Source organism: Pipistrellus kuhlii, unplaced genomic scaffold (assembly GCF_014108245.1).
Source record: "Pipistrellus kuhlii isolate mPipKuh1 unplaced genomic scaffold, mPipKuh1.p scaffold_m20_p_1, whole genome shotgun sequence".
In the NCBI taxonomy this organism is placed as follows: Eukaryota; Metazoa; Chordata; class Mammalia; order Chiroptera; family Vespertilionidae; genus Pipistrellus; species Pipistrellus kuhlii.
The window spans coordinates 50,781,885-50,799,722 of NW_023425404.1; the positions used below are offsets into that span (position 1 = coordinate 50,781,885).

General features: G+C 39.4%; 1 protein-coding gene across 7 annotated transcripts in view; it reads left to right on the forward strand.

Moving 5' to 3' along the window:
- TP53BP1 (tumor protein p53 binding protein 1) overlaps positions 1-17,838 on the forward strand; it is a 97,994-nt gene that overhangs the window by 66,273 nt on the left and 13,883 nt on the right. For all 7 annotated transcript variants that reach the window (XM_045583255.1, XM_045583253.1, XM_045583239.1 and 4 more), the window contains 3 exons: positions 3,101-3,193; positions 7,460-7,943; positions 11,882-12,034. In XM_045583255.1, the coding sequence (XP_045439211.1) occupies positions 3,101-3,193; positions 7,460-7,943; positions 11,882-12,034 (730 nt within the window). The remainder of the gene's footprint in view (positions 1-3,100; positions 3,194-7,459; positions 7,944-11,881; positions 12,035-17,838) is intronic.

Sequence of the window (17,838 nt, forward strand, 5' to 3'; positions counted from 1 at the left end):
TGAGCATGAGTATGACTCCATCCGGAGGCTCTGGTGGTAAGCTTTGCCATCTGGTGGCTGTGAGAGGAAAATTGTTTTATTGGTTTCTGGCATGAAAATAGTAGCAGCAGTTTGTGAAATATAGGTGAAGATTTTTAAATCAGGCTAAGCAGGTACTATAGATAAGTTAAGCAGGCTAAGGGCAAGACCTTGAAGTGCTGAGGCTGATGGCCACCTGAACATCAGCTCTATTTAAAAAGCTGGGGAGGATAGGCCGGGTTCAACTTCAGCTTATCGTTACCATGCAAGAAGGCAAACTTGTTGCCACACCTCTAATTTTTTAAAAATATATATATATTTTATTGATTTTTTTACAGAGAGAAAGGGAGAGAGATAGAGAGTTAGAAATGTCGATGAGAGAGAAACATCGACCAGCTGCCTCTTGCACACCCCTTACTGGGGATGTGCCCATAACCAATGCACATGCCCTTGACCGGAATCGAACCTGGGACCTTTCAGTCCGCAGGCCGACGCTCCATCCACTGAGCCAAACCAGTTTCGGCAACACACCTCTAATTTTTAAAGAGAGATCAGGATTTTTAAAATAAAATTTCATGTTTGGTGGGTCAAATAAGGCCTATCTATGGACTAAATTTGACCTCAGATTAAAGTTTTTGACCCCTGTCTAAATCCTTTGATCTGTATTTAGCTATATGTTAGATTAGTTGTACTCAGGGCTCTTACATAAGGTTGAAGACTAATGATATGTACCGTATTTTCCGGCATATAAGACGACACTGGGTTCTAGTAAAAAGCCTGCTCAGATTGGCCAGAGTCAGAGAGGCGGTCTATTAAAAAAAAGAACTGGTGTTGCCTCGGAAGTGCAGGGTAGTCTTATACAGCGAATATAGGCCTAAACCTATGTTTTAACTGTAAAATTAGGGGTCATCTTATACACCCAGTCGTCTTATACGCCGGAAAATACGGTAGTCTTACAAGTTGAAAAAAAAAAGTTTTTACTTGATCTCTGGTTTTAACAGAATTGCATACTACATATAACTTATTAATCTATATATGTGCCCTTTGAAAGGGAACAGAATATTCTGCTAAAGCTTCCCAAACCCCTAGGAGGAATGTAGGATTGGGAAAATACTTGAGGCACATGATTGGATTGGTGGGTCATAGAATGAGGTGAAATCCATTGGTATTGTTAAGCAAGTTTTGTATATGAGAATCTAAATTTAAAAAAATATATATTTTATTGATTTCTTTACAGAGAGGAAGGGAGAGTGAAAGAGATAGTTAGAAACATTGATGAGAAAGAAACATCCATCAGCTGCCTTCTGCACACCTCCTTCTGGGGATGTGCCCACAACCAAGATACATGCCCTTGACCAGAATGAAACCTGGGATCTTTCAGTCTGCAGACCAACGCTTTATCCACTGAGCCAAACCGGTTAGGGCGAGAATCCAAATTTTAAAAGTATTTGATTCTTCACTTTACCATTAAGTATATAATAAATCATTTAAAGTAAGCTCTGGAAAAGTTTTGAAAAAATGTATTTATTAATTTTTGAGAGAGAAAAACATTGATTTGTTGATCCATTTACTTTTGCATTCACTGGTTGATTCTTATACAAGAATCTTATACAAGATTCTTATACAAGAATCAACCTGGGATTGAACCTGCAACCATGGTGTAGCAGGATAATGCTCTAACCCAGCGTTAACCAACCGTTGGCCTGTAAACTACTGGTGGTCCTTGAGGTCTAAAAGGTTGGTGACCACTGCTGTAACCACCTGAGCTGCCGGAAATCTTACCGTTTGTGACAGAATGGATGGATCTGGAGATTATTATGCTAAGTGAAATAAACCAGTCAGAGAAAGACAAAAACTATATGATCTCATATGAGTAGTCTAATGAAGAAAATAAATTGACAAACAAAATAGAAACAGAGACAGGGATACCTGGAACCAACTGACAGCTGTCAGAGGGGAGGAAGTTGGGGGGATTAGATGAAAGAAGGTGAAGGGATTAGCCAAAACACACACACACACACACACACACACACAGAGACACACACACACACAGAGACAACAGTGCAGTGATAGCCTGAGGGAGAGGGGGTCGGGGCTAGGTGGAGGCTGGCAAAGGGGGGATGGGGACGGGAAGAGGCTTTACTTCGGATGAGGGGTGCACATCACGGCACGCAGATAATGTTTTATTGAATTGTACACTTGAAACCTGTATGATATTGTGAACCAATGTCATTTCAATAAATTCAATAATAAAAAAATGGTAAGCTCAGTTAGAATATTTTAAATGCTCATTGCTTCCTCTGTATTTGGGTAAAGCAGTACCATTCTCTTTTTAATATATTTTTATTGATTTCAGAGAGGGAGAGGGAGAGCGATAGAAACATAAATGATGATAGAATCATTGATTGGCTGCCTCCTGCATGGCCCCACAGTGAGGATTAAGCCCGAAGCCTTGGACATGTGCCCTAACAGAAGTCAAACCCGTTACCTCCTGGTTCATAGGTTGACACTCAACCACTGAGTCACACCTGCCGGGCAGTACCATTCTGTTTTTTAAACAGAGTGTCATCTGTAACTGGCCTCTGTTCAGATAACTTGTATCATCTTCTTTCTCAGATATTCCACTGTTGAAGGTTTCAAACATATACAAAGTAGAGAAACAGTATAATAAACACTGTATATTCGTCACCCAGTATAAAAAATTGCCAACTCAGCACTGGCTGGCTAGCAATTATTTGTTGAAGAAACAGAGTTTTATGTCTTATAGAGGTTTTTTTTTTTACATTCTGATTGTGTATTGTTGAAAGTATTACAGATATCCCCCCTTTACCCTCTTCTGATGGTGTCTTTATGGTATTTAATATAATCCTCTGTCCACCTTATTTCCTATAAATCTTCCTAGAGAGTTTTAAATTATGCTAATATTCAAATATTCTATGATAATCTGAATTTTGATGTAAGGCAGTTTGGAGTTTTAGATGCAGAAAAAAGATTTTATTTCCTCTGTACCTAAAGGATAATCTTCAGAAGTACATCTCCTTTCAAAACTAACACAATATATTGCTTTAATTTATTATCTTAGTCCCCAGAAGACCACGTCTTTGCTTAGCTGTGTCTGTGAGACCCAGCAAGAGGATGAGGCTCAAAGTCAGGATCCCTGCTCCACACCCACCAGGTGAGCATTATTTTCACTACATCTTCTGGACTGTATTTATATTGATTCATAAAATGGTGGTACCAAAATTTAGAATATAGTGCTACTGTTTTGGAACTTGAGTTTACTCTTTTATCTGAGGGACTATAGCATATTCTAGATGGATTTATAAAGATTTATAGTCATGAGAAGTTTTTGTTTTAAAAAATATATATTTTTAATTGATTTCAGAGAGGAAGGAAGAGGGAGTGAGAGATAGAAACATCAATGATGAGAGAGAATCATTGATCAGCTGCCTCTTGCATGCCTCCCACCGGGGACTGAGCATGCAACCCAGGCATGTGCCCTGACTGGGAATTGAACTGTGACCTCCTGGTTCATAGGTTGATACTCAACCACTAAGCCATGCTGGCCGGGCTATAGTCATGAGAAGTTTTATTAAGTAATTTATAGATACAGATTTTTGTCTTTATCTGCCAGTTCTAACAACTTAAAGTGATTAAGTCTTCATATATTTATGAAACTATTATTTTATATTTTCAAGATTCTCTTTTTCTTAGGTTTGGAAATGTTTATTTCTAACAGATTTTTAATTTCTGTTTAGTTTCCCATAGCAAAACTGAGATAATGCTTAACATCCCAGAATAAAAAATATATTTTTTATTGATTTTAAAGAGGAAGGGAGAGGGAGAGACAGAAACATCAATATTGAGAGTGAATCATTGATTGGGTGCCTCCTGCATGCCCCTTACTGGGGATTAAGCCCAAAACCCTGGCCATGTGCCTTGACCTGGGATTGAACTATGACCTGGTTCATAAGGCTTAACACCTCAGATTTAGTTTGTTGGACTGATGAAATTAAGATTTTTCCATAATTTCTTTACTCCATAATTTCTTAGAACAGATTTGAAGCAGAAAAAATTTTTTTCATTTATAAAATATTTCTTTGCTATTGATATAATTGTAGAGTATTTATTTAGAATATATGAGTCCTACATTTAGTATAGGGAAAGCAGTAATGACAATGAAAATAAGTTTTTATTTTCATTATGATATATGATATCTGTCATTTCTGGAATTTAGTGATTTTATAATTAGAGAATATAATAATGTTTGTCACTAGGTATCTTATAGTGTTATTTGCAGCATAATTTCTGTATTTATTGATAGAAATATTTAGAAGGAACATGTCAGTGCTTTTCATTCTGATGATTAAATGTGAACTTGTTGGTATTGTTGGGAATCAGCTAGCCCAGATTATATCCTCTATTATATCAAGAAGCTTGTTGGGTGAAATGTCACTTTGTGTTGGTTCCAAAATCAGTGTGGTAATGGCCAGCAGTTACTAAATTTATCAATGGCATTGCATTGCCTGTCTGTCTATTAGACTGTCTTACAATAGGCCCAGTGCCGGTGCTTGTGTGTAACCTTGGTAGAACAGGGCCTGCAAATCCAGCTGGATTTGGCTTCAGTTGCTCTACAAACAGATCTACACCGAGAACAGAATGATTAGAAGTTTGTTAAATATGAAGATGTATTCTTCTCTGTTTCACTTAGGATTAATTCTGTCCAGGCTTTTTCTGCTAGAATTTCTTAGCATCAGTTTCTAAATCTGGCATATGGTGACCAGAATAGAATTGTGTAGCTGGAAATAATGAAGAGAGAGAGGTGTGGTCCTTCTTACAGTATATTGGATTTCTCGTGTCTTCTAAAATTTTGTTCTGGTGCTAAAGATTTCTTCTTTTTTGTTTCTTGGGACATTAATATATACATTCATGGTAGATATTTCTCAGTTGCTTTATGTCTACAGAAATTTTGAACTTGTTAGGAGTGGGCAACACTTTTTGCAGTATGTGTTGTAATTAAACTTTTGGTTTTTACCTGCTGTTCTATGTTGGCCTTAATTAGCAAATCTTGCCAACCAAAACCATACACACACACACACACACACACACACACACACACACACACACACACTCTAGAAGCCCATTGCATGAAGAGATTCATGCAACAGGCCTTCCTTCTCTTGGCTTCCAGCACCTGGTTTCCTCTGGCACCTGGGACCCAGGCCTTTGCTTTGGCCAGAGTCTGCCTTCTTCATCTTTGCTGCAGACTCCACCTGGAGTCTGCCGTCTTTGTCTTTGCTACAGACTCTGGAGTTTGCCATCTTGTCTTCTATGCCACACTCCCCTCCTGTAGATCCCTTTGCCCTCTGCCCTCCCTCTCATAGCAGGTGTCCTGCCCCACCTGGCCACTCTGCCTGGAGCAGCTGGGTGGCCGCCATTTTTGCCCTTCTAATTTGCATACTTACTCTGATTGGCTGTGGGCATAGTGGAAGTATGGTCAATTTGCATGTTTGTCTATTATTAGGTAAGATTATATGATCCTGGGTGGGTAATGACTATGATTTTAACCTCATGTCATTTGACTGATGCTAATATGAGAAATATACTAAATAAATACCAAAATTTGGATATTTGATAGAAGTCTGCTATATATTGCTAATATTGCAATGAGACACGTTTAGTCTTTAAAGAAAGAATTCTTCTGATTAACTCTTTGAGGGGGAAAAAGCAGTCTTAATATTTATTAATTAATAATAAAATGTCTTGCCCTAACTAGTTTGGCTCAGTGGATAGAGAGTCGGCCTGCAGACTGAAAGGTCCCAGATTCGATTCTGATCAAGGGAGGTGTGCAGGAGGCAGCTGATCGATGTTTCTCTCTTCTTAATGTTTCTAACCCTCTATCCCTCTTTATTCCTCTCTGTTAAAAAAAAAAAATCAATAAAGTATATTAAAAGAATAAAATGTCTCAAAACAGGGCTTTGCTTTAGAAATGAATATCTGTTCAGAAGTTTTATCCTAAATAAGCAGCTTATGAAGTGAACTGTGTAGCAGGCTTGTTTATGTTTATGGTTGGGGAACAGTGATAACTGAATTCTTAAAATGGTTAATCCAGTAATGTCCCATCTAGTTTTTGACTCACTTTCATTATTGCTTAGCCATTAATATGTTAGTTATCTTAAAGATTCAAACATGAGTATTCAGTTTATAAAGAAGATGAATTACATATTCTTAATTGCTTTGTCTCTTGCACCTAATATTGTTTGAACATCTGTATTGTACCTAGTACTGTGCTAAATCATTTTTAAATAAGATCACTTATAAACATCATTAGAGATAGATGTTACTAATCTGTCTCCTGGTGGTCTTATTCTTACCTCTTCATTGAATCACATATTTCATTCATTTGAGGTTTCTGACACCCAGAACACAAAATATAACAAATATATTCCAGGCCCTTGGTTAGAACTCTATTCTAAATCCCTCTTTGACTTCCAGTTTTTTGGTGTGTTTTTTTTTTTGTGTGTGTGTGTGTGTGTTTTAAATATATCTTTGTTGATTTCAGAGTAGAAGGGAGAGGAAGAGGGAGATAGAAATATCAATGATGAGGGAGAATCATTGATCGGCTGCCTCCTGCACATCCCATACTGAGGATCGAGCCTGCAACCCGGGTATGTGCCCCAGTCTGCAGGCCGACACTCATCCACTGAACCAAACCAGCTAGGACTAACTTCCAGTTTTGATAAACATGATAGAAACCTCAGAAACCTCTCCTTTTCCCTTCAAGGTTCAGAGCAGAGCAGGCCCTATGGTAAAATCTCCTCCCAAGTTGGAGACCTCTCCACCTTTCTCTGGTCAAACGCTTACAGCAGCCTACGACATAGTTTGCAGGTCCTTTATCATCCTGTATGTTGTCTTTTGGGTGTATCTCAGTTTATGCATTATAAAATACTAGATGCACGGATTCATTAGTTTTGTAGTATACTTATTCATTTGAAATTGTAACTTACTAAGAAGATAAAGGTTATGGACTTTTTTTTTTTTTAAGGTATGAGCATTTTCTACATGAATTTGCTAATTATACAATTAGCTTATTTAATCAGAGTAACTTTTTGCAGTTAACCAGTTGAGAGGACATGAATTCTTTTGTTTAAAATACATTTATTAGATACTTAACTTTATATTAAGCCTCACGTGGCGGGTGTTTAAAGTATAAACTTGAATAAAACACGAATGTCAAGTTTCTGTGTAACCTGCTCACTTGGAGTTAATCTGGGTCTTTTTATTCTGGCGTGTTATTAAGGACATTTAAAGCCTGAACGCCTTAGAGCTTCATGCTACCTGGTTTGCAGGAGACATTCATCAAATGCTGTGAAATGAATAAGTCACTGACAGCCAAATGTGTGTTTACTTGACATTATTTCTTTATGTGGTTGATTCTCAGGGGGAACTTACTCCATTTTCCAAGCACTGAAGATGAAGAAGAGAAGGAAGAATTGGAAGGTGACCAAAGGACTGGGCAGCATCAACAAACTATGAAGCCCAGTAGCCCTGCCAAAGACCCTGCGCCTCCTGCCTCCCAGCAGATGGCCACAAAGGAGCCATCCAGTCTGCAAGAGGAACCGATGGAGATAGATGTGCTAGACGGACAGAAAGAAGGGTGGAATACCAATCAGGAAAAACCTAGTAAGACCTTGATTGCAAGGCCCAGCCAAAATAACATAGGAATTCAGACCATAGAGCCTTTCCTAAGGATCCCAGACACTGTTTCAGCAGCAACCCAGACTGTAAAAAACGTGTGTGATCAGGGGACCAGTACAGTGGATGAGAACTCTGGAAAACAGGATGCCACAGTTCAGACTGAGAAGGGGACTGGTGAGAAACCAACCAGTGCTTCTGGGGATGACACAGAGTCACTCCATAGCCAGGTGAGAGAATTGCCGGGTACTCAGGGGCCTGCTTTCCACTTCCTGGGTTCCCAGAAAATTGAGTTGTGGTACTTTTACCTAATGATAATCCTTCATAATTTTGTACAGACCAGTAATCAAAAGACAAAAACAATTTATTCAGAATAGAAAGAGGGTAGTGAAAATTATGGGTAGCTGTAGCTCAATCAATGGTCTTTTAGGGAAAATGGAATAGTGCTAGCGTTTGTCAAGTAGGTCTTTACTTGAAAAGAAAGCCAGGAATATAGCCTGGGTCCTATATTCTTTTAAGTTGTTCAGTCTTTTCCTTCCCTCTGCTATCACTTTGTAGCCTTCTTTATAACTATCAGAGCTAATTGCGTTTCCTCCAAGTTTATTTCACCATGGTTCTTAGGCACTGAGAGAGTAAAATATAAAGGAGGAAGGAGTAGAAGCATGAAAGATAGTGTATCACAGTATTAGAGACAAAGAATAGTAACAGGAATAAAGAGAGATGGATGGGCACAAGCCTCTAGGTGACTAGGGACTGCAGAGAGGCTCAGACTAGACTTAATGGGAGGAAAAGCTCTGGGGCTGATGAAAGTGAGGCTGGAGGAAGAACAGGTTCTTGGGAACAGAGTAGGGAAGTAGTTCCTAGTTATTGAACACCTGCAGTAGGTCAGCACTGTGCTCAAGACAACCCGTGAGGTTAGTATCATTATTCCCATTTCACAGGTAAGGGAGCCAAGCTCAAGAGAGGTTAAGTAACTTGCCCATGATTTTGCCGTCAGTAGGTGGCAGAACTGGAATTTGAACTCAGCATGTCTACTTCAAAATCGGTATTCTTTTCATTAAGCTGTGTTGCTTTTCTATTTTTTAATCATGGCCTGTGTAGTCTTGTTCTGTCTATCCTTGCTTCTCCTAAAACTGTTTATATTAGACTTCCATAGTAACACAGTGTGAGATCTAAGACCTTACCAATTCATATAGATTCAAATAGCTATAGTCTTTTGAATATAGGGATTATTAGCATATTAGATCCCATTTTCCGTCTGTTTATTTTTACCCTTAAAATGTTTGCATTCTGTTGCATAGTTTTGGTTTCTCTGCTTTTATAAAAAGTTAAAGATAGCAATCATGTGGAAGCCACTGTTTTATATTTTCCTCTTCTTCCTCATATTCTATTCTCTAAAATAGGGAAGCAATCCCTTCTCCTGCCTAGCTCATCATGATGATAGGAGCCAATGAGTCAGTATGGTTAAGGCCCACGCTTTGGAATCAGATCACCTCATCTGAATGTTGTGAGGATTAAATGAGATAAGGCACGCAAAGCCCCAAGTTCTGGGCCTGGCACATAGTAAGCGCTCTATCATTGTTGGCTGCTGCTGTCACTACCACAAGCACTGCTGATACTTGAGTATTATACTCCTGTGTCATGCAGAGTGATGTAACAGTTAAGAGCTGGTTGCTTATGCTAAGGAAAAAAAAAGATGCTAAAAAAAAACGATAGAGGTGAATGGGAAGAGTTTTATTTGGGAAAGATGAACAAGTTCATGGTGATGTTAGCACAACAATGTGAATAGAAAAGAGGTTTTCCAGGTGTCAGAGCTTTGTAACTCCCTGTAGTCTGGGTAGGACTCAGGCCAGTGCGTAGAGAATAGTATAGGCAGCTACCTTTGACACTTTAAATTTTCAAGTGGGTCTGGAGCCAAGATTTCTATGAAGGGAAAGTATGGTTTTTCATTTTATCTTAGTAATGACAAAATTCTCAAGTTATTTTATCTTTTTTTTTAAATGTATTTTTATTTAGTATTTCAAAGAGGAAGGGAGAGGGAGAGGGAGAGATAAAAACATCAATAATGCCCTGGCCAGTTTGGCTCAGTGGATAGATCAGTTGGTTCAGTGGATAGATCAGTTGGCCTGTGGACTAATGCTTCTCTCATCGATATTTCAAATTCTTCCTCTCCCTTCCTCTCTAAAAAAAAAAAAAAAAAAAAAAAAATCAATAAAATATACTTAAAAAAAAAAGGAACATCACTGATGAGAGAGAATCATTGATCAACTCCTTCCTGCCCCACACTGGGGATCAAGCCTGCAACCCAGGCATGTGCCCTTGACCGGAATCGAACCCAGGACCCTTCAGTCCTCAGGCCGACGCTCTATCTACTGATCCAAACTGGCTAGGGCAAGTTATTTTATCTTTACAGAGATCACTTTTCAGAAGACTATTTAAAGAAAGAATAAGCATAGCTCTCCTTTTATCTGCCCCTAACCCTTCTTTCCTTTCTTATTCTATCAGACATGTAAGTGTCTCTCGTGTAGTTGTCATTTGTCTGGGTGTTGGTAATGGAAGAGTTAGAGGGAGGCTTCTTGGCCACAGTTCAGGGAATGTAAAGCTCCGAGACCTTTCAGACCCTGTGATCCAGGCCTGACTGTATGTGCCCAGCAAGAGGTCCAGGCTGTCATGGTTTAATGCAAGGGCCGCTGGCGATTGAAGTGTGACAGAGCAATGCTCCGACCATTCACTAACCAGAGTTGTATGTATAGAAGTATTTAAGGAATTGGTTGAGTAACATTCCATGCTTTTGATTTCATTTTTATTTATTCACATAATTTACATAGCTCATTTTAGTACATATTTTACCTCTAAGATAGGGTTGGAGTAGGAATTATTCAGGCAAATTATTGAAAGTTGTAGGTAACTTATCACCACATTGTCATGAAACACCCTGAATCACCATTATTGCAGCGGTACATATAATTCTTTGGAAAGACTTGGGTATTTGCACTGACTACTGAAAGTACAATTAGTCTACTATAGAGGAAGTAAGGGGAGAGAAAAAGTGTGCATTTCCTCTTCAGAATTACAGACCCAGTGGATACAGGGGAGGATGTGAATGTGGATAAATGTGATATAGGAGTTATGAGAAAACATGTATGTAACATTGTCTTAAAAATGTAGGTCTTAAACTATTTAACTATTATTTACTAGAGGCCTGGTGCATGAAATTCATGCACTCGGGGGTGGGGGATGGGTGTCCCCCAGCCCAGCCTGTGTCTTCTGGCTGCCCAGGAGCCCTTGGGGGATGTCCCACCACTGCCACTGCACTCACCAGCCATGAGCCTGGATTCTGGCTGAGCAGTGCTCCCTCTGTGGGAGCACACTGACCACCAGGGGCCAGCTCCTGCAATGAGCGTCTGCCCTCTGGTGGTCAATGTGCATCAAAGCAACCAGTTATTCTGCTGTTCAGTCAATTTGTATATTAGCCTTTTATTATATAGGATGGTATGACTAGATCAGCGGTTGCCAACTGCTGTTAGGTCCAAAAGGTTGGCGACTACTGATCTAGATGCAAAATCCTAATTTTCTGATATTTTCTGTTTCTGGACACTAGTTCAGCTCTTTAGTTATAATATATTATTTGGGATAGGTTCAATATTTTATATTTAATTCTAGGATAAATCAGTGTGTCTTGTTCCAGGTATAACTCAACTATAGTTTTATTTACTAATGCTGGTAAAAAAGACTGCACTGAGATCAACAGATGCCAGTCTGGTTTACGTAAAGTCCTAAAGAATGCCTTTAACTACAGAGCTGTTTCAAGTATAAACTTGTAAAAGTCAGCATCAAAATCAGAAAGATCAAAATTTAAAATCAATGTATTTTTAGGCGATCAAAGTTTTACTTAAATATCTTAAGTATAAGTGCTAGATGTTATGATTTTGATTTAGACAGGAAGAGGTCATTTTTGGTGACACTGATACAGATTCTCCTAGCCTCTGGCTGTAAAGGTGGTCCATCCCTGTTTTTATCTCTAGGTGAGTGCAAAACAAAGGAGCTGGAAAACTTTGTCCACCAGGTTCATGGAACCTCTGCAGAGTGTTCATCTTGAAGAAGTTGACTTGCCGCTCTGCCAGTTTGCAGTGAGACCCATGTTTGTCTTCCGCATTTGCCTCCACAGGGTGAGGAAGAGCTCGATATGCCTCAGCCTCCACGTGGCCATGTCGTGCATCGGCACATGAGAACAATCCACGAGGTTCGCACGCTTGTCACTCGTGTCATCACAGATGTGTATTATGTGGATGGAACAGAAGTAGAAAGAAAAGTTACTGAGGTACTATATACTGTGGGTCTATGTGGCAAATTTCTTTCAATAGAAAAATTACTCTTTCACTTCATGCCACATCCCCAAGCCCCTTTCCTGAGCATCTAGGTACTAAAATACTTTGTTACCCTCCATTTTTAAAACAGAAATATGTAAGAACCAGCTCAGAAGCTAAGAGTCCTGAATTCTGTCTTTTCCAACCATGGGTTTGCTGTTGACCTTTGGCTGGTTATTTAATCAGTCCCATCATGTTTTCCGTTTTTATAAAGAATAGATGGATAAATCTCTGTTATAAATAAATATAAAGATTTCATGTATTATTTTTATCTTTGGAAACTAATGAAATTTAGGATTTCCTGCTAGGCTGCATATGTTTTCTCAAAGTTTATCATTGCTTTCTCACATGTTTCATATTTATTCATGTGTCCTTTCCTGGTCTTCATCAAATGTGGTTATGGAACTGTTGGTAAGCCATGTACCTTTATGGACTCACTCCCAGTGTCAGCATAATATTAGCATTTATTGATTATTATATTGGACAGTGTTATGTGCTGACTTTGTTTACAACTAATATTGAGATTAGTCAGATTTTATAACTGGCACCTTTCTTGGTTTATATGTTAGTATTTGGGAACCATTTTATTTCATTGATAAGAGGCACAGCTATTTTCTTCCTTCACTCAGGCACTTTGGTTTAATTCTGCCAGTTTAGTTATAGAGGAAGCTATACTCGGAGAATTAAACTATGGTATATGGTTTTATTAAATAAAATATATTATTGCTATTGTTTATTAATGGGCCATTGTGGCTCTCATGTCAGAAAGCATTTGACATTAATTTGAGAAATTGTCTTACATTCTTTATTTATTGTATTCCAAATAATAATCCAGAAATATTTCTTTTAAAATGTTGATTCATCTTCAATTTTATATTTGCATACTGTTTTTCAATGTTATTACTATTTTGTAAAAATTATGAACTTAGAGCTTTATAGAAAAATAATTTGCTTTCATGTAAAGGTTTTGTAACTGTTGCAGTTACAATGAACTCTGTGCCAGGTGCTATATCAGGTGTTACACGTATTACTTAATTGGTTATATGGTGCTGTGTAGAGTATATTTCTGGAAACAGCAGGCCTCCCAGATACTCTGGGAGAAAATAGAGTTCCATGTCATAAATATTCCTTAATGTAATATTTATCGTACCCCTATGGAAAACATTGCCATAATTACAATAAATAAAAGAATGGTAATGACTAACACTTAAAGAGCACTAACTATATGCCAGGCACTAATTTAAATGATTTAATGTATTTAATCTTCAGTTAGCAATGACATAGATGTTGTTATTCCCATTTTGCAGATGAAGAAGCTGAGGGGCAGCGAGTTAAAATAAATTGCTTAAGGCTACATAGCTAATAAAGGAACTGGAGTTTAATCCAGACAGTCTAGTTCTAGAGCCCACCTTCCTAAGCACTGCACTATGCTGCCTTTTTTTTTTTTTTTTTTTTAATATATTTTATTGATTTTTTTACAGAGAGGAAGAGAGAGGGGATACAGAGTTAGAAACATCGATGAGAGAGAATCATCGATCAGCTGCCTCCTGCACATCCCCGGTAGGATGTGCAACCCATGTACATGCCCTTGACTGGAATCGAACCCGGGACCTTTCAGTCCCCAAGCCGACACTCTATCCATTGAGCCAAACCGGTCTCGGCAGCACTATGCTGCCTTTTAAAAAATATATATTTTTATTGATTTCAGAGAGGAGAAGAGAGAGAGAGAGAAAAAAAAAGAGAGAGAGAGAGAGAAACATCAATGATGAGAGAGAATCATTGATTGGCTGCTTCCTGCACGCCCATATTGGGGATTGATCCTGCAACCCCAGCATATGCCCTGACTGGGGATCAAATCATGACCTCCTACTTCTGTGGTCGGCAAACTGCGGCTCTTTGGCTCCTTGAGCGTGGCTCTTCCACAAAATACCACAGCCTGGGCGAGTTTATTTTGAAGAAGTGGCATTAGAAGAAGTTTAAGTTTAAAAAATTTGTCTCTCAAAAGAAATTTCAATCATTGTACCTTTGATATTTGGCTCTGTTGACTAATCAGTTTGCCGACCACTGTCCTAGTTCATAGATCAATGCTCAAGCACTGAGCCACACCAGCTTCGTTATTATGCTGGCTTTTAAGACTGAAAGTGATGTATTCCGAAAGGAAGAAGGGAAATTTTCATAAAAGCTGTCTGGATGATGGCCAAAGGTTTTTGAGTTGTATACTGAAGGCTTAGGATATTGGAAGATAAGGGAAGGGCATTCTTATACAAGGCTTGATGAACAAAGGCAGAGAAGCAGAAAGTAGAGAAAACACAGGTGTGAACAGTCTAATTGGTGTGCAGCACAAAGATGTGTAGTGGTGTGAAGGTGGACAGGTTGAGGTCAGAGGATTCTGGGAACTTTCCTTCCTTCATCTCTTATAGCCCTTGTTTATCATATTATATTTTAAAGATTTTATTCATTTATTTACCAGCAGGTTCTTTTTACTAAGATCCTAGAACTATGGTAGGCACTGAGAGTATGAAGATAAAAGGACAGGGTCCCTGTTCTCTCGGAGTTTACACTTCACATGCAACGAACCCAGAACTTGTTGGCTGCTGTAGTGGAGGGGTGGAAAGCTGTGTGAGGAATAGGGATGGAGTCCACTGGCCTACCTGAATATGTAGTGCTCAAGAGTGTGGCAAATAACATTTAGGGTTGGAGGAGAAGGACAGTGCAGGCAGAAGTAAAAGTTAGGTAAATATGTAGGTGGCATGGCATGCTTAATGAATTTTTAGAAGCTCAGTATGACAAGAACAGTAGGAAAGTGAATACTGAGAGAGGATGTTGTTGAGGTTGTTAAGGGCCTGAGCATAAGGACTCCGTGAATCAAGAAAGATATTTAGATTTTATCTTCTTTGTGATGGAGAGCCATTAGAGAATTTGGAGGAAAAGAGTGATATACTTAGATTAGAGTTGGACACTGAAAGTTTTATATACTGGGAGCTAAGGGGAAAGGACATCTGTATAGAAGGCTCAGTGAGCAAAGATACCATTGTTATTCATTAGAGGCTTAGTGACGAATTCATGCATTAGTGGGGTCCTTGGTGTTGCCTACCAGATTCGACTGAAACCAGCTTCTGAGATCCCCCTAGGGGTCCTCGATTGCAGGAGGGAGCAGGCAAAGCCCAGGGACCCCACCAATACACAATCAGGGCTCGGGAGGGACACGGGAACTTGGCCAGCCGGGGAGGGACTGCAGGAGGGCTCCAGGCTGTGTCCGGCCCATTTTTCTTAGTCCTGATTGGCCAGACCCCATTAGCAAGCTAACCTACAGGTCAGAATTCTGCCCCCTGTGGTCAGTGCATGTTATAGCTACTGGCTGACCAGTCGACTGCCCCCTGATGGTCAGTGCACATCATAGAAACTGGTCGACTGGTCAACTATTTGCCCCCTGGTGGTCAGTGCATGTCACATTGAGTGGTTGAATGGTCTTGGCATATCATTTGCATATGACGCTTTGATTGGTTGAATGGATGACCAGACAAGTTAGCATATTAGGCTTTTGTTATATACAATAAAATGCATGTTGGGGCCGAAACCGGTTTGGCTCAGTGGATAGAGCGTCAGCCTGCGGACTGAAAGGTCCCAGGTTTGATTCCGGTCAAGGGCATGTACCTTGGTTGCAGGCACATCCCCAGTAGGGGGTGTGCAAGAGGCAGCTGATCGATGATTCTCTCATCGATGTTTCTAACTCTCTATTCCTCTCTCTTCTTCTCTGTGAAAAAACAATAAAATATATTTTAAAAAATGCATGTTGGGTAAGTTAGATTTGCAATAGTGTAAATGGATTGGAGTGCATTGAGTTTAGAGGCATAGTCAGACAGGAAGTAATGAATGTCACATTAGGACAGTGGCAGTAAGAGTATGAGTAGATACAAAAAATACATAGACTGGGAATTCCTGAATGTGGGGATTGAGGGAGAAGAAAGAAATCATATTAGAATCATATTAAATGTCTGGGCTTTTTACCATATACTGAGATAGAGAATATAAATAGGACACAGTTTGAAAGAGAAGATCCTATTTCAATAAATATTTACTAAGGGCTTCTTCTGTAGAAGGTACTATGCTAGATTTGGGGGATATGTCTTGGAAAGAAGGTAGTTCTGATCTTTGTCTTCATGTGGCCTCTGTGACTTACATCCATCAAATGACCTCACCAGCAACTCCCAAGTGTCCTGTTCTAATTACCACCATTAACTGTTATTATATACTGGGAGCTAAAGGGAAAGGGCATCTGTATAGAAGGCTCAGTGAGCAAAGATACCATTGTTATTAATTAGAGGCTTAGTGCCTCTATATAGTAGGAGAGATATACAGGAAAACAAGTAAGCAAATACATCGAAAACATCATAGCAGGACAACTTGGAGCCTGGGCCTAAATCATATATTGATAAAAGCAATAACTTTGATTGCTGGACAGTTGCAAAGGCAGGCATATCTGGCTACTGCTTTTTGAGCTGCTCTCTAACTGAAACACACCTGGAGTCCCAGCCTTCTGTGCAGACCTTTCCCCTACAATTTGCCATGACTAGGAGAAGAAATTAATTTACATTCTGGGTTCACAACAGCTGTCTCAGTCAAACGACCTTGGCAGATGATGCTGACCTGACCCAGCTAGAGCAGTCAAGTTGGTGATTGAGGGCATGTTTTTGATTGAGATTTCTGGAAATGGTGCAGTTTGTTATTGACCCTAGTAACAGATGGACGATGTAGAGTAGAAGAAACAGTTAATGGTGGTAATTAGACCAGGACACTTGGGAGTTGCTGGCGGGGTCATTTGATGGATGTAAGTCACAGAGAATGATAGCAGAAGTAGAGGTGGGGAAGGAAGAGAGGCTGTGTACCAGGAGTTGAGGTGTTCATACTTGAGAAGAAGTGATTGGAGGGTGTTGGTGAGTAACAAGGGAAAGGGGGAGGGAAGTTTAACAGAATGACAAATAGTGGCTTGGTAGGAGAGAGGGACGGGAAAGAGAAATGGTCTATTAGAGGCAAAAGGGAGTAAAGCGGCCTCTCATCTCCATACTCTTGAATTGAGGTTTGATTGAGAAAAATCAGCCTCTGCTGGAGAGAGCTGCAGAGAATGCAGGTCACTGGGGATAGCCAGGGTTCACTCATCGAGGCAGGAAATGGACAGATTTGGGTGTTGGATAGGTTAAATTTCAGATGTCCTTGGGGATGAGCTTAGTAGGCATTTGCATCTGAGAGTTTGGAGCTGAGTGATCATTGTGTTGTGGATAGTCAGGTATGGGTCTGGTAAGACTAGCCAGGGAAAGATGGAAGAGTGGGAAAAGAGTCTTGGGAAATACCAATTTTAAAGGAATAAACTAAGGAAGAACCCAAATACAAACATAAATCAAAGTAGCCAAAGGGTTAGAATGAAAGGAAGAGAAAATGACTTAAAATTCTAAAGGAGGACTTATTTTCAAGAAGGGAATGGTCCAAATATTTATTTAGTCATATCATAGCATTATTTAAAAATGTGTGTTCATACTGTCTCCCAGAAAGATTGCAAGCTTTCTGAGGGAAGAGTGTATTATACACACACGTGCACACACACACATACACATTTTTATCCTTATCCGAGGATATTTTTACATTGATTTTTAAAGAGAAAATGGAAAGAGAGGGAAAGACAGAAATAACAATTTGAGAGAAACACATTGATTGGTTGCCTCCTGCATGAGTCTTGCTTGACCAGGGCCTGGGAGGAGCCTGC